The sequence below is a fragment of the Sciurus carolinensis genome, chromosome 5 (genome assembly GCF_902686445.1).
Source record: "Sciurus carolinensis chromosome 5, mSciCar1.2, whole genome shotgun sequence".
NCBI classification, from domain to species: Eukaryota; Metazoa; Chordata; class Mammalia; order Rodentia; family Sciuridae; genus Sciurus; species Sciurus carolinensis.
Window position 1 is genome coordinate 90,957,252 of NC_062217.1, and position 24,501 is coordinate 90,981,752.

Genomic DNA, 24,501 nt, shown 5'->3' on the forward strand with positions numbered 1-24,501 from the left:
GGTGCAGTTGCTCCACACCTGGAGCACAGTGAAAAACACAGGGTGTTCCAACCTAGCCTGGATCCCTAGGACCCCCTCATGGTACCCATTTATACTCCTATACCTCTACGTTTCAGGACAATGCTGCTACCTTGTCATTGCCATTGGAGAACAAACAACACTGGAGAGAGAGCTAGCTGGTCAGGTGGGCCTGTGACGCTCAAAAAAACTTGAAAATGCTACATACAGACTCATGTCTATTCAAACTCATTTTATAAAATCCTCAGGGATTTCACCAAGAACATTTTCTCTGTAAAAGCAGGAATAAGAGACCAGATGAAGACTATTAAAAAATGTGAAAATAAAGTTAGGAAAATAACAGTAAAGCATTTTAGCATTGAACGCTTTCTAAAATAAATTCCATTCACATTTTTGAAGTCCTAATGATTTTAAGTGTTATAAAGTGAAAAATGGTGTGTGCAGAACTGCCTGGAATTCAGTCATCCTCTGATCTACTAGGTGGATAGTAATTTGTTTTAGTAGCAATTTGAAAACAGGTCTCAAGTTTGAATATTACAAACCAGCGAGATGCAGAAACATATCCATAATCCAAGCTACACGAGAAGCTGAGGGAGGATCATAAATCCAAGACCAACTTGCTAGCAACTTAGTAAGACCCTGAGTCAAAATAGATATAGCTCAGTGGTAAAATGCCCCTTGGTTCAATCTCTAGTAATACAAAGAGGAAGAAAAAAAAAAAAAAAAAAAGCATGCAAATACTGTAAAAATCTGTCATTGCTAATTCAGGAAGATGCTCCCATGGATACAATCTTAAAAAAAAAAAAAAAAAGAAAGAAAAGAAAAGAGAAGAGAAACCGCCCCCCCCAACAAAAAAAAGTGGCTAATGGCTCTAGCTATAAACAACACTGAACTCTAGCATCAAAGGGAAAAGTAGGATGTTGCAAACTTAAATATAGAACACACAAAAAAAACCCAAAAATAGAAAACAAAATACACAATGCATGCAAGTCAAAGGTGGCTGGGGTAGTGTGCTTCTTCATACTTGCTAGGATGTGTTTCCAGTCACCATTTCCACCATGCACATATTGAACATTTTTATTACTTTTATTTTAGCCTCAATTCTAAGAATATAGAGATCATATATTTGATTACTAAGTTATTTTCAAATTGACACTAAAATACATCAGGATTAAAATGAATTCTTTCCAACCACCCATTTTGCTACCTTTGCTGAGCAGATAATCTGTGCCAGTCATTGTGAAAAAGTCTTTATTTTAAGAAAAAAATTTAGTTAACAAAAAATTTAACAAGTTTCACTTAGCAAAATACACCCAAAAGGAAATCACAATACAAAGAAAGCTTTAAGTCAAGGCCTCACCAATTCCTACAGTATTAGTATTGTGTCTCAGTTCTCAAAACTAACTTTAAAAAGCTTAATCTTAACCTAAAAATTTTAAATGAAGAAGAAAAAAAATAGAACAAACAAACATGAGAAATGTTTCTCTTTGAATTAGGGATCTAGCACCTTTGAGTTCTCCAAAAAAGTACATCTCCCCAATGTGTTCACTGTGGTGTTGTGTAAAAGATCCACATTTAACATACTTAAAACTACTTTAACTCAGATAACATCACTCTGAAGTATACTACCAAAATGTTAATCAAGAAAAGCGGAAGAAAATAGTTTTTAGTTTACTCAATATCACATGCTAGAAGAAAAGTTTGCATGAGAAAACACTGAAGAGGTAATTTTTTAATCCAGATTTCACAAACTCATGGTGCAAAATGGGTCCCACAGCTTCCTCTAGTTATAAATTGCTTTTCACTGCTTGTTGGCTGCCTGTGAAAATTTGATTGAAATAACTCAAATGTTACTACAAAACTAGTCATATCCACCCATGCTATTCTGACCGCTATAGCCGGCCCCGTAACAGCCGCTCACTGACTGGCTCTCTAGGCCACTGTAGGTGGCCTGGGCAGCTGACACCCCCATGCCCTGCATCACCTGGCTGCTATAAGCCCCATTGCTGGCCCCTGTTGTTGAATTCAGGAAGAGTTCTATATATCTGTGCTGCATGTTGGCCCTGTCTTTTGACATAGCTGCCACAGCTTCTTCATGGGTGGCAAACTCAACATCTGCTTCGCCCGTCACTCTACCATCAGGGCCAATCTCAATATGGACTCTCACAGGGTTGAGTGGAGAGAAGAAGTTGTAAATGTCGTTCTCGGTTGCTTTGTAGGGCAGCCCCCTCATGTGGACACAGTGGCCAGTGGTGCTCTGCACTGTGAATTCACCATCTCCATATCTATGATCATACATTCCTGAGAGACAGTAACTGAGGTCTCTCCCAAACAGGTCGGTGGTAAAGCCGTAGCCATCACTCAGGCCGCTGTACTCCTCATAGCCCCCATAGCCTGCACTGTAGGCACCAGACCTCATTCTCTCCAGGCCCGCCTGCTTCACGATGCCAATGTACCTCCGGGCTGTGCCTGGCCGGTCATAGGGCCCCGGCCGCTGCACAGACATGAACTTCAGAGGCGGATCAGAGTATGACCTAACCTCCTCCTGACTGCTCTTAAACACTTCGATATACCTATGCCCTATTCTCTCCTTGTGCTTCCCTAGAGCCTTTTCAGCTAATTCCTGTGAGGCAAACTGCACGAAGGCCTCCCCTGTAATCTTGCCCTCGGGGTCCACAGGCAATGTGATCCCGTTTGGCACAATTTCCAACCCTGAGAAGAACTGAACGATTTCTTCCTTTGTGCATCCAAACGGGAGTCCCCGAAGCCGCACGAAGCCGTCATTGGCAGTGTCGGCGCTGTTTGGACCACTGTGCTTCAATACCCAATCCATCTCGGTTCTGTGTGACTTGAACACCTCGATGTACCGGTGTCCCATGCTTTCCCTGTCTTTTTTCAGGGCCATTTTTACATCATCTTCTGATTCAAGTTCAACAAAAGCCTCACCACTCTGCCTGCCTTCTCTAGTGTAAATGAAATGGACACCTGCAACCCCATCGTGAATCGTGCAGTCGGAGAGAAAGTTCTGCACGTCCTCAATTGAGCAGGACCAGGGCAGGCCACGGAGCTTGACCACAAAACCTTCACCTCCCTCAGGGCCCAGCATCATGGACACTTGACAAGGCAGATGTCAGACAAGCTTGGGCACAGGTTTCTGTGGCTGGAGGAAAAAAAAAAAAAAAGAGAGAGAAAAAAAAAGAAAAAAAGAAAAAACAACTTTAAGTTTTCATTAGCACGCAAAACAATATACAATAAATAATGTCATCCCCGTTTTATAGATGCAGAAGATTAAGTATGAGGGAAATAAATATATTAAGGAATAGCCAAGTGTACCATGCACCTGGAATTCAAATGACTTTGGAGGTCAAGGCAGTAGGAGGCCAGCCTAAGCTTGGCAACTTAGTGAGATCCTATCGCAAAACAACAAACAAAAGCCAGGTATGTGGTGGTACCCACCTGTAGTTCCAGCATTTGGGAGGCTAAGATGTGAGATCACTTACACCCAGGAATTTGAGGATAGCCTGGGCCACAGAGACACCAGTTTCTTAAAAAAGAGGAAAAGAAAAGGGAGGGGAGAGAATAACTCTGGGCAGGGTGGCATACACCCTACAATCCCCAGACACTTGAGGTAGTAGGATCAAGTCGAGGCCAGCCTTGGCAACTTGGTTTGATCCTATCTCAAAAGAAAAAAGTCTGGGAATGCAGCTCAGTGGTAAAGCACCCCTGGGTTCAATCCCTAGTACCAAAAGAGAGGAAAAACAAAACAATAACAAAAACCCAGAAACTTTAGAATTAGACAAATGGGATCACATCAACTAAAACACTTTAGAATGGTAAGGAAATAGTGAAGAGACATCCTACAGAATGGGAGACAATATTTCCAAACTATACAAATGGTAAGGGTTAACACCCAGAATATAAGAATTCAAACAAGCTTGGGGAGGTGGAGCACCTGAGGCAGGGCAGCAATAGATCTAAATAGACATTCAAATGGCGATACATTAGAAAAGCTACACCATATAATTAAGCGATCCCACTATGAGGTATATATCCAAAGGAAATGAAATCAGTAGGCCAGAGACACATCTGAACTCCCATGTCCTTTGCAGCACGATTCACAATAGCCCAAGAAATGGAAACAACCAGAATGTCTTGTCAACGGATGAATAAAACAGATGGAATTCTGTTGCTTAACAACATAGGTAGAACTGGACATTATGCTAAACAAAATACCCAGGATGGAAAGATAGATCCTGTACGTATAATTAAAAAGGCCCTGGGTTCAATCCCCAGCATCACCAAAAACAAAAAACAAAAACAAAACTATTTTTACCATGAAATGTTTCAATAGGTTTAGCCTCATTTAAATATCACACAATGTATGTGTGTATATGTACATAAACACTCCAAAATATGTTATCCCACTAATATGTAGAATTTTTGCTTTATGATCAATAAAAAAATTAATCTGGAGCTGGGCAGGAGGATTGGAAATTCAAAGCCAGTGTCAACAAATTAGCTAGGTCCTAAGCAATTTAGGGAAACCCTGTCTCAAATAATCTGGTGAGGCCCTAACTGACTTAATGAGACCCTGTTTCAAAATAAAAAATAGAAAGGGCTGGGGGTGAAGCTCAGTGGTAGAGCACATGGTTTTGGTATACACAAGACCCTGGTCCAATCTCTAACACTTAAAAAAAAAAAAAAAAAAAAAAAAAAGGAGTTCTTTTGTGGTCTCTATCCCCCTCCTTGGGCCTGACATTTAACCCATTTGCTTGTTTTCTTCAGATACCATAAATAAGAAATAAACCCAGTAGACTATCTGTAAATCACAATACAGGATAGTATTCTCTTTAATACTGGGGTGAAACAGATTCAGTATTCTCACTGGGTGGGGTGATACACACCTCTAATCCCAGTTACTTGGGAAATCGAGACTAAGGCACAAGGATCTCAAGTTTGAGACCAGCATCAGCAGCTCAGTGAGATCTTGTCTCAAAATAAAAGGCTAGGGATGTACCTCTGTGGTAGAGCACCCCGATTTAACCCCAAGTAAACAAATTAAAAAAAAAAAATGACATTTGAAGTATATGGAAATTTAATGTTTCAACAAAGTGTCATTTCACATTAAGCATAATAAGCATAGCCATGGTAGGCTTCAGGGCAGGGGTGTGGAGTGTAGTTCAGTGGTAAAAAGTGTGTACTTAGCATGTGTGAGATTCTGGGTTCAATCTCCAGCTTCAACCAAAGAAATCAAACAAAAATTGGTGGCTTTCTTAAGAAGTGTGAACTATATCATGTACAAAAAGATTCAAGAGGGGGAAAAAAAGGAAAATTTGTGATATAGGAATGCTGAGCTGCACAAGCAGCAAGGAAAACCAAAACAATGACAAAAATTACCTTTGACTATTATATTAGTAACATAGTGGTATGTAACTCATTTGAAATCACCCATGCTTAACAGGTTGATTTTTAAATTCTTCTGAAGTTAAAGAGATACACACCACTGATGAAAGAATTCTACTCACCAGTATCTACATCAGACCACAAATGACAAGAATGCTACCTGCATTCTTATTTGTAACAATGAAGAATTGAAAGATACCTCTACACCCCCTAGTAATGGTGTAAGGGTACAAACAGTTCTAAATGCAATAACCTGAAAGGATCACCAAGACCTAAAACTGAGAATTTATCTATGTATCATGATTTAGAATGCAAACGCCTTAAGTATATCACATGAACTTAAGATGTAGTAACCCTTGCGGATGAGAGAGGGATGAAGTGAGATTAATATATATTGCTCTCTTATGCATAAATGTATTAATATCAACTGTACATACAAACTGAATAAATACGTGCTTCCTGAGCACTACCTCCTAAGTCTTATCAAAGACACTACAACTGTTATTGGTACCCTCAGTGCAACAACATGCTGCCATGGCAAAAAAATACTACCAGCCCTTCTCATGCCCACTAAAGAAATTCTACACTAACAAATGAGAAATCTCCTTTTCAGGGCATGTTTTTATTGGACCTCTTAGGGTGATGGATCTAGGACCCACTCAACAAGAATGAAGGTTCCTTGAGCTATTCCAGTCCCACTGCCCAGTGAAGCCAAACATTGTGTCCTATTGTCCATGACCCACACCCTGGATACATTCCTCACTTATGGAGGAATCTGGAGGCATCAATTATGTTCTGTTCTCAGCATTAGGTCCAGCCAATCTGCTAGAGAATACATAATTCACCTACCATATCACTTCTTCCTGGACTCCTACATTCAATGATCTCCCCATCCCCTAGGTACTGTTATCACCAGTTGACTCTCACAAGTCTAAGCATAACACTACTGAAATCCAACTCTGCAGTCACATCTTCCTGACTCCACAAGTGTCAATGTTCTTCTTAGACCCAAGCTTCTTTATCCACACCATCTTTTCTATCCTTATTTCTCATGACCCAGCTTAGACCTCATGTACCATATTTTCAGTTCCTTCTCAAGCAGAATTTGTATGTACTTTGTGTCCAGTAAAACCAGAACCTTGGATGTTTCCAAATATCTGACTGTTCCATAATAGCTGTACTAGGAATCTGTAAGCAATAACTTGACCTTTCTTATAGCTGATATCCTTACCTATAGCTCTGTCCTGGGCAGCGACCTAGAATTTTTTTTTAATTAAAACAAAATTTTTTTACAGACTGCAATTTGATTCATTGTACACAAAGGGGGTACAACTTTTTGTTTCTATGGTTGCACACAATGTAGATTCACACCATGCATGTAATCATAAATATACATAGGGTAATACTGTTTCATTCTACTATTTTTCTGTTCCCCACTCCTTCCCACCCCATTTTCCTCTATATCATCCAAAGTTTCTTCATTCTTCTTTTTTTTTTGGTAGTGCTGGGGATTTGAACCCAGGGCCTTGTGCTTCTGAGGCAAGCACTCTACCAATTGAGCTATATCCTCAGTCCTCTTCATTCTTCTTTTGCCCCCTCGTTATATATCGTCATGCACTTATCAGAGAAAACATTTGGCCTTTGGTTTTTTGGGCTTGGCCTATTTCACTTAGCATGTATCTTCCAACTTCATCCATTTACCAGCAAATGCCGTAATTTTATTCTTCTTTATGGTTGAGTAATATTCCATTGTATATATATATACAACCTAGAGAAAATCTTCTGAGGACTGAACCCAAGGAGCTTTACCACTGACTTACACCCCCAACATTTTTCTTGTTTGCAGTGCTGGGGAACCAACCTGGGGCCTTGCAAATACTGTCTGACAAGCACTCTATCACTGAGCTACATACACCACCAGTCCAATTCTTTTGATTTTTTTGAGACAGTGTATAGTTAAGTTGCCCTACCTGGTCTCAAACCCACAATCCTCCTGCCTCAGCCTCCCAAGTAGCAAGAATTGATTATACAAATGCATCACCACTAACATTTAATCCTTATCTTCACTCTTTCCACTGAGTGGTCTCCTAGTGATGAAATGGCTCACTTAGTGGCAACCTATCTTAAAATAACATAAGCCTTTCCTATACCAACTTTACCTAGAGTTACTTGGTAGTCTTTTTTCCTTCCATAAAATAGAATCAAAGAGCCTACCTATTCTTGCACTCCCCCTCCATTAAAAGGGCATTTTCCTACTGGACTTAAGATCTGCTTGGAAAGAGAATAAAAATACCTTCATCTACTGCAGAATTTAATCATTTCTTCCTGGAAAGCCTCTTTCTAGGTGGTCCCTCCTATTCCCTGTGGCCACCTCTGGGTTTAGAACATGCAAGCCTACCAGACTGGTACATACACACTCATGCATAGTTCCTTGGTACCTAAAATGAATCCAGCATTTTCTCTACTTCTATAGCCTTCCAATAGCAGCAAGAATGACTTTGTCTACAACCACAGGCACCCGAAAGTAACTAAACTCTTAATCAACTTCTCCCAGCCTCTCAAACCCAATCAACTCTTGTGTTATCCCATTTTTCACAGGGTCCTCATTCCTAAATCCTATTCAATATTTTTTCTTTTTCTTTCTTTATGATACTGGGGATGAACCCAGGGACACTTTACCGGTGAGCTACATCCCCAGCCCTTTTAATTTGAGCCAAGTTCTCACCAAGTTGTTTAGGACCTCACTAAGTTGCTGAGGCTGGCCTTGATCTTGCAATCCTCCTGCTTCAGCTTCCTGGGTTCCTGGGAACACACGCATGCGCGACTGTGTCTGACCCTGTTGGTTATTTCTTGATTTCCAACAACACAGATGCAATTATGATTGGGTTAAATGCCAATAAACCCATTATAAACTGGAAATACCCTAAAATGCCCTTTAATATACTTAGCCTATTTTAAACATGCTCACAACATTTACGATAGCCTACAGTTACACAAAGTCCATCTTAAAATAGTGCTGAGTGGGCCCCCTTTTATACCATTAGAAAGTCAAAAAATCATTAAACCATGATAAATTAGGGACCATCTGAAGGTTTCTCACAGCTGAGCGTGATGATGCATGCTTGTGAGCCTAGCAACTCAACTCAGGAGGATGAGGGAGGAGGACTGCAAGTTTGATACCAGTCTCAGCAACTTAGCAAGACACTCAAAAATGTTAGCAAGACTATCGCTCTCAAAAAAAGGCTGAGGACATAGCTTAGTGTAAAGCACCCCTGGTTTCAATCCCCAGTACAAAAAAAAAAAAAAATAGTTAAAAAATTTCTCAAGCTCTACACATTATATGGCAGAGTTGGAGCTCATTAATTCCTTATCAAAGGAAAGAATTTTCTTTCTGTATTTCTTTCATATCCATCTATTTTTTATTTACTTCTAATTTCAATACAACGGGTAACCTATTCCTGGCTACCCTTGTCTCATTTTTAAAAATTTCCCCAAGCATAGGCTGGGGATGTAACCTAGCAGTAGAGTACCTGCTTGGCATGTGTGAGGCCCTGGGTTCAATCCCTAGTAGTGAACAAACATACCATCAAAAACCCTCCAAGCAAAACTGCAACCCCAATCACGGCTCAAGCTTTTTTGTTTTATTCCAACCCACACACCCAACCTCATGGATTTGACGCACATTAATTCTCCCTCCAAATATACCCTCCCAGCCTTCTTTCTAGCTAAATCCTGCTAATCCTTTAGGTCTCAGCTCCATTAGCTCATCTTTCCAAAAGATCTTCCCGTTCTCCACAACCTAAGACTCATGGTCTTATATTCCTATAGCACTCTTATTGTAGTTTAAAAAGTGTCTTAAACTGCATTTGAAATCTACTGGGAACAGACTCTGTTCTGTTGTCCACAGTGACCTCATCCTCAACACAGGCCTGGCACAGCAGGACCAAGATTAGCACAGGATTAACTGGCGAATGTGGGGTCAACAGCTTCCTCAAGAATGCAACAGCCTAACTAGACTGAAAAGACATACAAGAGAAGCATAAAACAACACAGACATTTCAAAGAATGACAAAATATAACCCCCCTAGTAGAAAACCTTACAGATTATAAATGCTATTTCAGAAACAAAGTGATCTTCTCTCTGAAAGCTCGGGGAAAAAAAGCACTTTTTTTCTGAAACATGTCTACACTTAATACACCTATTGCTCATTTTCATTCGCGAATAAGTTTTATACCCCATTTTCCAGAAGTTCTTAACTTTTCATTAACCAAAACTCAGTTGAAAATAAGTACTGGAGTTCTGTTCAAAGTTAGATTTAAAGTTAGTGGCAGAAAATACTTTAAACTACTAAGAAAAATTCTTTCTGCTTAACAAATGAAACGTAATTGAAAAAAATGACTTTTCTTACCTCAAGGAACAATGGATGCCTTCAGTGGAAGACACTCAAAGTAGGTAACAAATTGTCCTTTTTAAAAAAAGAGAAAGAGAGATAGTATTTGTTATGTGGCTTCAGAAATCCTTCACGCTGGTATCAGTGGGTCTCCAGGGACTGGGGAAAGGATCAGAACTAGCTTTAAGCTCCCATAGGCCAAGGACGCCCTTTATACCCCCCTGGGTAGGCACAATTAAAACTCAATGCCTAACCTAACAGCATTTAGAAAAAGTTTATCTGTTCATAGGGTAATACAGAGAACATAAGGGAAACATCCCGTGAGTGAAAACTTAAAAATTGAGGATAGGAGGAGGAGAGAACATGTCTAGAATCCAAAGTGGTATCCTGCCTTTCACTGGAATGGGCAACCAGGGAAGATTATTTGCTAGAAATTGCTCAGCTTAATTTACAGTTTACAAGAATCCCTCTGGGGGCAGTGTGGAGACACTCAAGTCTCCCAGTTTTATTTGGTAACTAACTTAGAACCAACTATTTGATCTGATGTTGATCTTTTAATTAATTATCTGAAGAGATGTTGCAATATGGTTTTCAGTAGGAAGAACTACCCTCAGTCCCCTGAGGGAGCTGTCTCCAAAGAACTAGGCATGGGCTTAAATCTATGGAATATTTGAGAATTAATGAGCATTCTAAAATGTGAAACCAGGAAAGTCAGTTAACCTTGCTAAGTCTGTAGTCTTAAAACAAATAATTACATTTGTCTTGTCGCAGAAACTTCCTGGGCTTATTACATAAGACTCCACTGGGGGACTGTACAAATGGAAAGTAATAGAGTTATTGGGAAACTTACTAAGAAATGGTAGCTCCAAATACCCTGGTATCGGGTTTTCAAAATCCTTCAACTACCCATATCCCCTGTCTCTTGCAGGCAGCAGAACCTTACAGATCAGATCCATTTTTGCCCTAGTTAATCCCAGTTCTTAAGATACCTCCAACGTGGTCCACAGACTTAACACCTAAGGTCCTTCTGGGGACACACACAGCTGGAAGCCAGATCACTTTAGATCACTCAGAAGACCCTGTTAACATTTGAATTGCAGTAGGGTGAAGAGGCAGAAGGAAAGACCCAGTCTCACTGCTGGCGGCACAGCAATTGCTGCTGTTTAAAATAAAAAATTAAAAAAACAAAAAAAAAAAACCACGAACAACAAAAACACAAAAAACTCCTCCAGTATTCAGATTTAACTGTATGGAGTGTGCTGCGAGGACTTTGCACAACTCTCCCCTGGTGACTAACAACTTCGTGTGACAGTGCAGCAAACCGAATTCTGGACTGAAGGTTCTCAAACGTGAGTATGCACATGGATCACTCAGGGGACTAGTGAAAACGCAGGCTCTCAATACAGACGCGTTTGGGGGCTGAGACTGTCCGCATTTCTAACAAGCTCAAAAGAATATATGCTCTTCCCCCAACTCCGTGATACTGGCTAGACTGGATTTACGCCGCCTTCAGGTAGATCTAATCAAGATAAACAGGGTGCGCCCTTAAATCCTTGGCTAGTTGGATTTATCTGCCGAGTAAACAGGGCAGTACAGGCACCACCCACGTTGTTCTTTTGTTTAGGACAGGGGCGCGGGTGGGACCCTGGCCGCACCCTCCTTTCTCATCTTTGTGTTCAGGAAGTCCCCAGCAGTTTTCACTAGGAGCCCACCCCTCCCCTCATTTTGTAAATGAGTTTTAACCTCCGGATCTCGGGGAGTGTTTCCAATCAGGTTATTTTACTTAAAGTTCTACTCGAGTCAAAAGTCCACAGAAGCCGCAACCGTGAGGACTATACCGCTGACTTTTCTGTTCTAAGACTTACCGTTGAGGAAGATAGGGCTGATTTCTACTTTCATCAAGCAAGCGCGGCTCCAGGCCAGAGAACCCCAAATTCCACCCGACGCTTAAAAACGCAGAAGGCTCCGGGGAAAGTCCAGGTGCATCTTTTTTGTTCTTAACCTGAAAAGGAAGTTCAAGTCGCTGGGGCAAATGCTTTTCTGTGAGGGTCGGAAACCCAGGGGCGCGGCCGTTTTGGCGGGAAGCGAGGCCGAGATCTGGTGACAAGGTGACGGCGTTCCCGCGGGCCTCCACCTGACGATCCCACCGCCTGGAAAGCGCCGGCCGGGCAGGAAGGTCGGCCCAGGCCTGCGCGGGCTCGGGCTCCGGCTCGGGCGGGAGCTTCCGGGCGGGGGCGGGGCGAGCCGCGGGGGAGGGGGACTCAGCGCCTCCCGGTGGGGTGGGGGAGGAGTTGCCGGAGCTCCACCGAGGGTCCGCGGGCGGCAAAGGAAAGCTGCGAAGACTGCTCACCCGCCGCGTGGGGGTGGGGAGGAAAGCGCCCCGGCGAGCGGTGGGGGTGGCGGGCGACCAGCAGTTACAGGCCCGAGAACTTCCCGGCAGTCAGAGAGTTACCAGGCCGGGTTTGCGTGCCGAGGTCGGGAAGGGAAGGCCAAAAGGGGTCTGGGGCGGGCGGGGGAAACAGAAGAAGAGCGCCGGGGTACAAGTACCCGCGCCCGGCTCACCACGCCCGGTCTAGGCCGTCGGGTCCGAAGTACCGGAGCGGAGGCCGCGTGATCTAGGCCGGCGGCCGGACGTGGGTCACGGGGTACAGAGGAGGAAGTGCCGCCGCCGGGCCCGCCAAGATGTCACCAATGGGAAACGCGTGCCTGCAGGTGCGGCTCGCGGCCCGCGCGGTCAACCAAAGCAGGAAGTGGGGGTAGGAGAGAAGAAAGCAACGGGGAAGACAGTTCAGTGAGTTCTCCAAAGGAGCGAGGTCAAAGTCCAGAGTACCAGCTACTGGAGAGGGGAAGGAGTGTAGAAGAGAAACGATCAAATTAAAAACTAATGACCTCCGAAGGAGGGAGAGTCTAGAATAAAAAATTGGGTACAATATTGTTTTGTACATTTGACCATGGACTCACGTACCTATTTTCCGTATTTAAGACACAACTTTAAAAACGCAATTCATAAAATTTACAGCTTAAGGGCTGGTGATATAGCTCAGTTGGTAGAGTGCTTGCCTCACAAGCACAAGGCCCTGGGTTCAATCCCCAGCACCGCAAAAAAAAAAAATAATAATAATAATTTACAGCTTAAAAGCAACTATTTTATAAAACTTAATTCTACTTCAAATGAGCCACTAGAATTATAAAGCAGTCGTAGTATGAGCAGTGACTATTTTGTTAAAAGAATTATAAAATTTTGTTGTAATTATGTTACTGTGGTTTTATTTCTTGAAAAGATCCTTGTTACTGAAAATAGAAATATTTACAGATGATATCGGATGGAAGGGGTGGAAATACAAATGAAACAAGATGAATCACTACTAATTACTGAACCTGTTGATGTATACGTTAAGTTTCATTACACTTTTATCTATCTGACATTTTAGAATAGTCTTTTTGGGGGAGCGGAGCTTAACCACTAGGCCACATCCCCAGCTCCTTTTTAATATTTTGTTTATAGACAGGTTGTAAGTTGCTGAGGCTGGCTTTGAACTTCCGCAGATCCTCCTGCCTTGGTCTCCTGAGCCGCTGGGATTAAGAATCACTTTTAAAAGAAAAGAAGTAAGTCTTCAGAATCTACTTACCCAGAGATAATCAACATCGTGTAGGAATTACTGGGGAAAGGTACTGAGAATATGGTGATGCAGACAGGGAAATTCACAATGGTAAATGAGCCAAAAAAGAATTGCTCCAAGAAAAAAAAAAAAGAAACCAAGGTGCATTTATCTACCCATAAAAATTTGTTTTTTAAAGATTTCAAGGACTCAAGGGACATATTTGCCACCCCAACACACACACACACACACACACACACTCTGGGAGTTCAACCCAAGAACATTCTACCTCTTAAGCTATACCCGAAAACCCTTTTTGAGACAGGGTTTCCCTACATTCCTACATTGCCCAGGCTGGTCTTGAACTTGCCATCCTCCTACACACAGGGCTGTGTGTGCTGCTGCCAAAGCATATTTGGCTCTTGATTCAAACTAGTAAATATTTGTAGGGGACATTAAAAGAAATTTAAACATTGGCTAGAAATTTACACTTTAGGCCTCACAAGCGTTTTAAAATGAGGGAGTTCATTTTTAGAGATACATCCTGAAGTTAGAAAATAACCGCTGATTGTTGAAGCTTGGTGACTGGTACAGGGGAGTTCATTTTATTATACTTTTTATTTTTGTTCATTTGTTTGAAATGATATAAAATAAAAATGCTATCAACCACTTTCTTGCTTATTTTTAGTATAAGAATTCTGAAGATTCGAAATCCAGCTATCTCAAGGAAAGTGAGAAAAACTATAAATTCACACATTCAAGAAATGAAACAATATTCTGAAGGAAAAACAACCACATAATTGGTTTTCAGAAAGACTGCCCTATAAGGTAACGGTCTTAACTGATAAGCATTCTTTAAGTGTGCTTCTTAAAGTCCTCTTTTAGAAATAATTCTTGGTAATTGATGTGATCAGCTTGTATTTTCCCACATATTTCATTTGAATATATTTGTTGCACTTTAGTGTTTTTATGTATGCCTTCTTTAAATTAACAGGTTTGTGACTAAGTGAAGGCAAGTGTTAATTATCGATCAGTCATGATGTTTTCTGTCTTGTAAGGGTGATGAGGAAGAAAGAATGTGTGGATGACTTGAGCAGAGCAGCCCACTACAGTCTGAGAACAATGAAAGGATGCGGCAGACAAGATTTTTTTGGGGGGTACCAGGGATTGAACCTAGGGGTGCTTAAGCATGGAGCCACACCCCCAACCCTTTTTATATATTATTAGAGACAGGGCCTTGATAAGTTGCTGAGGCTGGGTTTGAACTCCTGATCGTGCTGCCTCAGCCTCCTGAGTTGCTGGGATTACAGGAATGTGTTACCACACAAGATTCTTTATATCCTTGAAGGCCTGCTATAGCATTTTATATTCTAGTATCAGTGGAAAGTTTTGCTTTTTTATAACAGCTCAGGTGCTATATGGAAAAAGAATGGTGCATAGGGGGCCATGGTAGATGCCTGTAATCCCAACTCAGGCTGAGGTAGGAGGATTAAAAGTTTGAGTCTAGCTTCAACAATTTAGTGAGGTCCTAAGCAACTTAGCAAAAACCAATCTCAAAATAAAAAGGGATGGGGATGTAGCTCAGTGGTAAAGTGCCCCTGGGTTCAATCCTATTGGGGGGTTGGGGGGTTGGTGAGAACTGGAGAATGTGAAAGATTTCAGTGCCATGCAGATTAAAAAAAGAAGTGAATTTAAGAGATTTAATTATTCACCAAAAAATGTGCACTTACAAGATGCATGACCATGCTATGGAATTAGATGGTGGAAAAGACAGGCATAGTCTCCACCCTCATTGGTCCATGAAGAGTGGAACAGGAAATCAATAAAGGACGAGCTTTGATATGAATAAAAAAGAACAGAAATGGGGATTAGCTCAGATCGGGTTCTGTGGAAGTGACATTTAGATGCATAGAGGTATTCCCAGTGGGTGTGTGTGTGTGTGAGTAAGTGTGTGAGTGATGGGGTGGGAACAGACAGAATTTCATGTGGAATGAAGGTGAGCATTCCTCTCTCCCAAATAGCTAAGTTTTAAAAAATAGAAGATAGAGGTGCTGGGATTGTGGCTCACAGGTAGAGTGCTTGACTAGCATGTGTGAGGCTCTGGATTCGATCCTCAGCACCACATAAAAATACATACATAAAATAAAGGTATTGTGTTCATCTAAAAAAAAATTAAAAGCATTTTTTTAAAAAAATAGAAGGTAGAGTGCTTGCCTCACAAGCACAAAGCCCTGGGTTCAATACCCAGCACACACAAAAAAAGTAGAAGCCCATATTAATGTTTTCCTTTTGTATACTGCCTCCCTATTCCTCCTGGACACTTGTTTGAAATTTTTATTTTTCATGTAGCTCCCTGTCACATGGTTCCTTTGTATTAGTATTTTTGTTTTGTAATAAACCCTTTTAATGTTCAGTTCATAAAAAAGAGAGACCATGGGATAGTTTGTACTGCATATTTGTTTTCCATATGAGGTTAGATGGGTCTGAGGAATAATTTCATGGTGGTATATAGTATATGAGTAGTGCCTAGACCTATTTATTTACTGTCTTCTGATTCTGCCAGCAATTGTATTTAACAGCATTGAATTCTCTTCCAAACCAGCAATTTTTGTAAGGTCCCAACTGAGCAGCTCTTAAACATGTCTTCTTGTCTTGAGAGTATGATGCAAGTCTGGACCAGTTTCATCAAAAACGTGTATCAACATATAGCTGTTGGATTTGAAATGAGAAGTCTGAGCCAGTACCACTATCATAAAAGTTATAAAGGACCAAGATGCTATTGTGGATCATTACATTAACATTTCAAATTTTACTCCATTACTACATTTTCATCCAAAGGGAATATCTCATGATCTTTATGTAGTATATACTTACTAAGTGAAGTCTGGGATAATATTACTGATTTCCTTAGTGTTCATTTTTCAATATGAAAATGCAAAAACCAATATATAATGTGAGGTAAATCATATCTATAGAGAATTAAAATTAACATAAGGGACAAATTTTTTACACAAAACAAGCAATATATGTAAGTATACGTAAGTATATACATAAAGGTGAATTTTCTTTAAAGTATCCATAAAAAGAAGCACTACTATTAGTCTTTTTTTGTACTGGAGAGTGATCCCAGTGGTGTTTTACTGCTGAAGTACATTCCCAGTCCTTTTTGAGATAGGGTCTAGCAGTTGCCCAGGCTAACCTGGAACTTGTGATCCTTCTGCCTCAGCCTCTGGCATTGCTGGGACAAGTAGTGCCTGGCTAGTCTTAAATCTGTTCTACACTGAGAGAAAAATTTTCCTCATTTGGATTAATTCTAGTAGTTCTTTCCCCAAGTAGGAAGTAAAACTCTAGCATAGCTAAGAAACATGGGTTCATGTTTGCTGGATAGATTCAGTTAAAGAAAATACAACTGAAATAAGATGAAGGATCCTAAATTACCACCTCCTGTGTCAATTTTCCTGTATATTTCTCCCCTGAGCAAGAGTTCTAAGAGGGCAGTCAGATCCTGGGCAAGGCTCAAGAAGCCTGTGGTCTGGGTTCCTGGTCTCCAGAGAAACCTCTGCAATGCAAACCCATAGTCCTGTCCCTTCAGAAAGGTTTGTTCCTCAGGGTCTATGAGGGATGGGTTTCCTCTGAAAGCCTTCACAGAAATCTGACGGCTCTATGGGGTCCCTGGTACTGGCCACAGCAAGAGTCCAGACAGGAACTATAGCTCCTAGTGATTCCTTGTTTCTTTCTTCAGAATAACAAACACAGCATTCTGTCCTGAGGGATGCCACTGAGAACAGGATGAGGAGGAAAAGAATTTAGGAACACTGGCAATGAAAGAGTGAAGGGCTCCAGCTCCCAGAAAGAATATACCACACATTTCAAACATAGGCAGGCTTCAGGGAACAATTAGTGCTGAACAAAACCATAAATATTTTAACAGGAAAAAACCCAAACCAACTGAAAACATTAGGACTTTGAGATACTCCACTAAGAATTTTTAAAAACTTTCTGGAGTGGGGCACAGTGGTTCACATCTATAATCCCAGCAACTCAGGAAGGCTAAGGCAGGAGGATGGCAAGTTCAAAACCAGTCTCAGTTAACTTAGTGAGTCCCTAAGCAACTGAGCAAGAACTCGTCTCTAATAAAACAAAAATGGGCTGCGTATGTGGCTCAGTGGTTAAGGGCCCAAGTTCATCCCTGGTACCAAAAAGTAGCAACAAAAACAAAAACAACTTTCTGGTACCCAAAATCATTGAATTCATCCTCAGTACTACCAAGGGGTTTTAAAAAAATTTTGAAAAATTTTGAGTTCAAGTCAGTAACAAATTGATAAAAAAAGAAGAGTAGCCTGGAAAAATCAAGTGGAAAAAACAATCACAAAAGTGGGTGGGGGAACTGGACAGAAAAAAATGGGTATAGAGATTTGGAGGATATACTTTTCCAAGTCAGTTTTCTCTATGATTTAGAAGTTTCACCAACATATGCCTGGATTGTGTTCTTTGAAAAATATCCTGATAGAGCCAGATTTAGTGGTACACGTCTAGTGGCACAGTACCAGCTGCTCATGAGGGCTTAGGCAGGAGGATCACAAGTTTGAGGCCAGCCTGGGTGACTAACTTAAGTGCTCTCACTGTTTTAAAAGAAAAATGGCTGGCAACATAGCTCAGCAGGGGAGCACAAATTTGTAATTTTATTGCTACATGAAATGTCTTGTAATAGGGCATACTTTCTAATAAGATTAGAAGTTTTAAATGTTAATCTATCATTCTTCTCCTTAATAATTGTTTATTGCCTTTTCAGTTTTCAAGAGATCTTTTTCTTAGAGGCCATATGGTTATTTCACTAAGTCATAAAGTTCTGTTGTTTTGACCTGTACTTTCATACTTAGTTCTATCATCAACCTGAAATTGATTTTTCATTTCCAAAAGTTAATTTTACTCCCAAACTCAGATTCCAAAATCCTAAGCAAATGTTAGCTCAAATTCAGCAATACACAAAGCAATAACATCATCATGACCAATTTGTATTTCAGGATTGCAAATGTAGTCAACCATTTCAAGGTCAATCGCTGCAATTTAGCATACTGATTTATCAATGAAGATAAAGTATGAAGTAAGGTAACTTTTAAATGTTTTATGAGATATACTAAGTTAATGTGTCAAGAAAGAATTAGGTGGCTGGGGTTCTTGCCTAACATGAATATATGAGGCACTGGGTTCAATTCTCTCAACACCGCAGGTAAAGGTAAATAAAAAAATAAAGGTCCACCAACAACTTAAAAAAAAAAAATATATATATATATATTTATATATCTACATGTAAATAAAAGATTTAGGAGGGCTGGGGATGTGGCCCAGTAGTAGAAAGCTAGGGAGCTAGGGCAGGGGAGATATTAAGAACCAGTATGAAGGCCTCCCATTGGTCAGACACTGGACTTGAGAGAATCAAAGAGAATAAAAGATGCAGTGGATTAAAACACATCCTATATATAGTAAAACATAAAATATATGACTTCATAATGAGACTAGAAAAAATATGCATCTTTGGCACATGGTAGAGATCAGAGATCCACTTCATTATGCTGAATATTGGTAAGCATAAAAAAGAAATCAAACTGGGCACCGTGGCACATGCCTGTAACTACAGCAACTTGGGAGGCTGAGGCAGGTGGATCACAAGTTTTTGGCCAGGCTCTAAGCAAAACTGAGTGAGACCCTGTCTCAAGTGCCACCAGTACCAAAAAGAATAAAAAAAAAAAAAGAAAATCAAAACCTCAACTGGCACTGTGAATAGAAAGTACATATGGAAATAGTGGCTCGTGCCTGTAATCCCAGTTACTCAGGGCAACTTAGCAAGACCCTTTCTCAAAATAAAAAATAAAAAAGGGCTGGAGATGTAGCTCAGTGGTACAACACCCCTGGGTTCAATCTCCAGTACTGCAAAAGAAATAAAGTACATCTTAAAAGGAATGAAACGGGGCTGGGGAGATAGCTTAGTCGGTAGAGTGCTTGCCTTGCAAGCACAAGGCCCTGGGTTCGATCCCCAGCACCATCAAAAAAAAAAAAAAAAAGGAATGAAATGATTAAGGAAAGAAAATTGATAACTTTAATTAGGATGACTAAGAAGGAATTATAGAGCTGGGGATGTGGCTCAGTGGTAAGTGCCCCTAGGTTCAATCCCTAGTACCCGACCAAAGAATATATAATTAAAACATCACTAATATGTGAAGAAAACTGTTATATGCACTTATGAATATGGCAAAGTGAACCCCTCTTATGCATAATTAAAATGCACTAGTAAAAACATTTAAAATATATCACTGTTTGGAAACCACTGACAAACCCAAGAGTTTAGGTAATAATCATCAAAGAGTTGCTTAACATCGTATAAGAGAACACCAATGAGTAAAGCCTCTGGCAGAACCACAGTCCCTCGAAGAAGTATTCTTCACAAACTCTTCATCAAAATCAGGACACCTTGTATAGAACTACTACCATTCTATAGGAAATACAAAGTGTAGATTTAAAAACCACCACGGGAATGTAATCAACACCCAGCATGGAAAAGGGAACGAACTCTACACCCAAACAACCTATGTGTTCAACAAATGTCAAAAGGTAGAATCTTTTAAGAAAGAGGATACTCTAGATCACCAACATATAGTAGGCACTTGCCACACTAGAAATGATAGGTAAATTGAGATGTGTTGTTAAGTGTAAAATTCATCCTGGGCCTTACATGAAAAAGAAAATTTGCACTATATTTCTATTGGATACTATTTGCTCTTATCAAAAAATAATTTAAGACATTTTATATCTACCAAATATGAGGTATGACCTTGTTTGGATCCTGACTTAAACCAACCAGCTATATAAAAAGCTGGATGGGACTGTAGCTCAGTTGTAGAGTGTTTGTGTAACAGGCTGAAGGACCTGGATTCAATCCCCAGCACCCGGGGGGGCTGAGGATTAATACACAATACTTTTGAACTAAATACCTGGTAGCAACAAGGAATTTTATTTTTTTCAGGTGTGATAAGGGTATTATGGTTATGGTCTATTAGCCTTTAGAAAATGTGGAAAAATGTTCACGAATAAATACTCAGGGCCAGGGCTGTAACTCAGGTAGTGTGTTTGGCTTGGCATGGCTGAGGCCCTGGAGGTTCTACTCTCAGCAAAAAGAGAAAAATTTTAAATGTTAATTGGTCCATCATTTTCAATAAGCTAGGGTTGTCTTAGTTGAGCTCAGTTTTCCCTCTGCCCATCTATAAGAATCTCAGCTCAGAACAAGGGGCCCCGGCATAAGTCTGTCCCTGGCAAACCTAAGTCCCAGACCTGTGTCCCTGGGCAAGCCACTTCTAGCCTCCATTTTTTTCACCTCACCACAGGACTATTAACAATTATAAGCACCTGATTAGAAAATGGGATTAAACCATCTAGCACTGTGCTTGGTAAGGGGTAATGGGGCCCTCCTCTCTCTCCAGGTTGGCAATGGAATGGCCACACCAGATAACAAATTCTTCTCTTTACACAGTATTTTCCCTTAAATCAATTCACATTTTAACTTGAATATTTTGTTTTAAAAGTTCTGTAACACCACCCTTAAATGAAAATCGGAGTCACTCGCAGTTAAAAAAAAAAAAAAAAAAAGTGCCGGCGCGGGGACACACACCTGTAATCTCAGCTACTCAGCAGGTTGAGGCAGTAGGGCAAATTAGAAGGACACGGTCTCAAAACCAAAAGGGCTGGTATATAGCTCATGGGTAACGCACGCCTAGGTCCAATCCCCAATGTCACAAAAAAAAACAAGAAAACCAGTTTCTTAATAATCATTAAAAATAGATATTTAGCCGCGTGCGGTGGGCACGCGTGTACTCTGGAGGTAGAGGCAGGAGGATCCAAAGTTCAAAGCCAATTTAGGGAGACCCTTTGTCAAAATTAAAAAAAATAAAAGGCCTAGTGGTTAAGCAACCCTGAGTTAAAAAATAAACAGGACTGGGGTTGTAACTCAGTAATAACGTGTCGGTAGGTTTGAACCCCAGTACTCCCCCCCCCCCACAAAATTAGTGGGAGTGGCGGCGGCAGAGTTCAACCTACAACAAAACAGTTAAAATGGAAACTTACTCTTATTATTTTTGGTACTGGAAGATTGAACCTAGGGCGGTCTACCACTGAGTCATATCCCCCAAGCCTTTTTTAATTTTTATTTTGAGACGGTGGTTATGTTAAAATTGTTCAGGCTGGCCTGGAACTTGCGATCCTCCCTGCCTCAGCCTCCAGAAGCGGTAAGATCATAAGTGTGCACCACTGCGCCCGGCTACTTTTATTTTAAAATAAATCCAGAAATTAGCACTGGAAACATCACTTCTCACTTAAAGATAATAATATATCTTTGTCTAACCTGAAAACCTGAGGTTATTTTCATTCTTACTAGACATTCAGAAATAGTTAACTTTTAAAAACATGACCACAGTAAATAGGAAGAATTATATTAATCGACACTCTTCTGATGTGTTTCTGACTAAAAGATCCAGTCTTCAAACTCCCAGCCCACCAGGTTCAGCGCGGGCCCGCCTCAACCCCCGCCCTCCAGCCCGCCGGCGACACAGGCGGTGGCGGCAGGCGCGGCCACATGGCCCCTCCGCGCGCCGGCGCCCGCCCCACACGCTGAGGGCCCCAGCGGCGGGCCAGAGCCCCCAGCGCCCCAACGCAGTAGCGAAAACTAGGAGACCTACTCCCTAGTACTAATTGCCCGCGGAAGGAAATGCCGCCGCCCGAGTAGCCGAGGGAGTAAGGCCGCACGGCCCTCCGTCCCGGACCCGCGCGTAGCAAGGCGGGAGTCTCGCGTGCAACTGGGGACGCGAGGGGGCCTTCTTACGCATGGTCTGGAGGATTAGCCAGGCAGGTGGTAGGGCCCCGAGCGGCCGGCCAGCTGCGGGACACTCTAGGAGGGAAAGGGCGAGGGTGCAGCCGAGCCCAGGTCGAGCACACAAGTTCCTGGGAGCAGTGAGGATCCGCAGAAATACTCAGAAACACAAAGAAGTAAATCAAAAGCGAGAAGAAATGGCCGACTAAGGTCCCGAAGCAAATATTTTCACTCAAAACGCAACCACCGTACCTCTAGGAGCAGGAGACCAACGCAGAGACTGGCGCTCCGGGCACACGCGCCGCCACGAGGAGGAAGAAAAGGCCGCGGGCACTGCGAGCGGAGGCTCGGGCCTGGCGTGGGAGGGGGGCGGAGTCGGCCTCCCTCCCCCAAGTCTTGTGCAACTAGCGGCGGCTCCAGCCACGTGAGCGTCCGCTTTCATTTCAAAGAGCCCTACGGTGCTCCGACCGTCCTCCCGCAAGTCCGCAGGCGAACTTTGGTTTTATAATCGCCGCCGGCCAAGCAGCGGCCGACAAACCCGCCAGCCCGGTCCCAGGGCGTGCGGCCTTCGGGACACCATCTCCCCCGAACCCGGACTCCCAGTCAAGTGACGAGCCCAAGTGTGAAGCCTTGGCCATAACCCATCTGCCGGACCCCAAATTCCAACCCCGCAGTCCCACCCCTGTGGGACCAGTCCCTGTAGGCCTCTGGTGCGCGCCCCCAGACCTCGGGTCCCTCTTCCCTGACCACAAATCCCAACCCGTCGGCCCACTTCGGGGGGAACAGTCCCCGTTCCGCCTCGGGTGTGCGCCTCCAGACCTCAGAACTCGCCTCCCTAATCCCAAATCCCAATCACGCGGTACCATTCCCAAAGGGCCCAGCCCCCCACCCCACCTCCAGAGTGCGGTCCTGCACCTCAAATCTCGGATTCCGCCTCTCTGACTCCAAATCTCAGCCCCACGTTCCCACCGCTAGTGACCCCAATTCCTGGTCGGCTTGGTTGTGTGGCTCTTCACTCGGACCCCCCTCGCCCGCCTGGCCGGCCCTCACCTCGGGCGCCGATTCTCCACGCTCCCGCACTCACACCCGACACCTTGGTCTTCCCCCAGAGCACCTAGAGGAGGGTGGAACGCGGGGGACTTGGCAGTTGTAGTTGAGGCAGTTGAGGCTTGTTTACCATCACCATGGAAACCCCCGGCAGCGCGCTCGGGGCGGGGCTTCCAAGGGGCGGGGTTAGGCGCGCGGCAGGCCAGGGTCTTCGGCTCCCGCCCGTCGAGCGCACGCGGCGCTTCCGGAAGCTCACCTGCTCCCGGCTTTCCCAGCCCAGGCCCGGCCCCACGCCCCAGGCACCCGGAAAACAACACCCCCAGGGGTTCACGTCCCCGTCCCACTGCCAGTTGCCGGCGTAACGGCGGACTGGCCTCCCTCGAACCCCACCTTCTTCAGGAAGACACGGCGCAGTCCTGCTTCCACGACGGAGCCGGAAGGACGCAAGGACCAGGACGGGGCGGAGCCTCTATGGCAGACGTCCGCGGGCGAGACCGCGACGGCGCCATTGTGACGCGCCCAAATTGGCGCTGGGGATTGGCCAGTCGGGGTTAGGGCGGGGCCAGGGAAGTGGGCCCGCCTTTCGGGAGGGGAGTAAGGTGGTGGCGCAGGCGCGAGCACTAGAGGGAGGCCTCAGTGACCCGCCAGTGGAGGACACTGATTGTTGTGAGCCCTGCTGTCTTCCGAGTCGTGAGCTCAAAGGAAGCTTAGTTTAGAGATCAGCGTGGGAGAAGAAAATGAACGACATTTTCTATTCAGGAAGAAAGGGGAGCCCGTAAAGCCGTCTTTGAAGGATAGGGCTTAAGGATTTATTAGGTTGAAGGTGTTCACGTGATAATCACGTGAGCTGAGAACACACACACACACACACACACACACACACACACACCCCTCCCCCCCGCCCCCCCTCCTCAATGTGATTCAGAAGATTCAGGAGGAGTGCAGGGTTTTCAGGCACAGAGCATCTGAGCTTGACAGACTTGGTGGATTAATGACCTGAGGCAGAGGGACAGATTTTCTTGATGTGGGCAGGGCTAGTACTTATTACTATTTTATTTTGCGGTACTGTCGATGAAAAGATGTCAGGGCACTTAATCAGATTTTTTTAATCATCGGAAAAATTAAAGGATTCTCAAAATAAGTGTTAGATTATCAGTAGATAATGATAAAAGAAGGAGCAGTGTGT

General features: G+C 42.9%; 1 protein-coding gene and 1 long non-coding RNA gene across 7 annotated transcripts; one reads left to right on the plus strand and one right to left on the minus strand.

The window, feature by feature from the left end:
- Nucleotides 1-1,252: 1,252 nt before the first annotated feature.
- Nucleotides 1,253-23,812, minus strand: Hnrnpf (heterogeneous nuclear ribonucleoprotein F). 6 transcript variants are annotated; one of them, XM_047552511.1, is made up of 5 exons: nt 12,375-12,648; nt 11,678-11,814; nt 9,831-9,887; nt 3,475-3,562; nt 1,253-3,178 (listed from the first exon to the last, which is right to left on the minus strand). In XM_047552511.1, exon 5 carries the CDS (start codon nt 3,125-3,127, stop codon nt 1,880-1,882), a length of 1,248 nt encoding a protein of 415 aa, XP_047408467.1. In that variant the 5' UTR covers nt 3,128-3,178; nt 3,475-3,562; nt 9,831-9,887; nt 11,678-11,814; nt 12,375-12,648; the 3' UTR covers nt 1,253-1,879. The 6 variants fall into 6 exon arrangements, with proteins under 6 accessions (XP_047408467.1, XP_047408463.1, XP_047408462.1 ...); XM_047552507.1 differs by lacking the exons at nt 3,475-3,562; nt 12,375-12,648 and adding an exon at nt 23,706-23,812; XM_047552506.1 differs by lacking the exons at nt 3,475-3,562; nt 12,375-12,648 and adding an exon at nt 23,319-23,604.
- LOC124984639 (uncharacterized) lies at nt 13,263-15,551 on the plus strand. Its single transcript, XR_007108728.1, has 3 exons — nt 13,263-13,418; nt 14,100-14,239; nt 14,470-15,551. It is a non-coding gene; the product is annotated as an uncharacterized LOC124984639 (long non-coding RNA).
- Nucleotides 23,813-24,501: the final 689 nt, after the last annotated feature.

What these genes read in the sequence shown, in the direction of transcription:
- Hnrnpf (XM_047552507.1), bottom strand. Translation starts at nt 3,127, where the DNA reads ATGATGCTGGGCCCTGAGGGAGGTGAAGGTTTTGTGGTCAAGCTCCGT.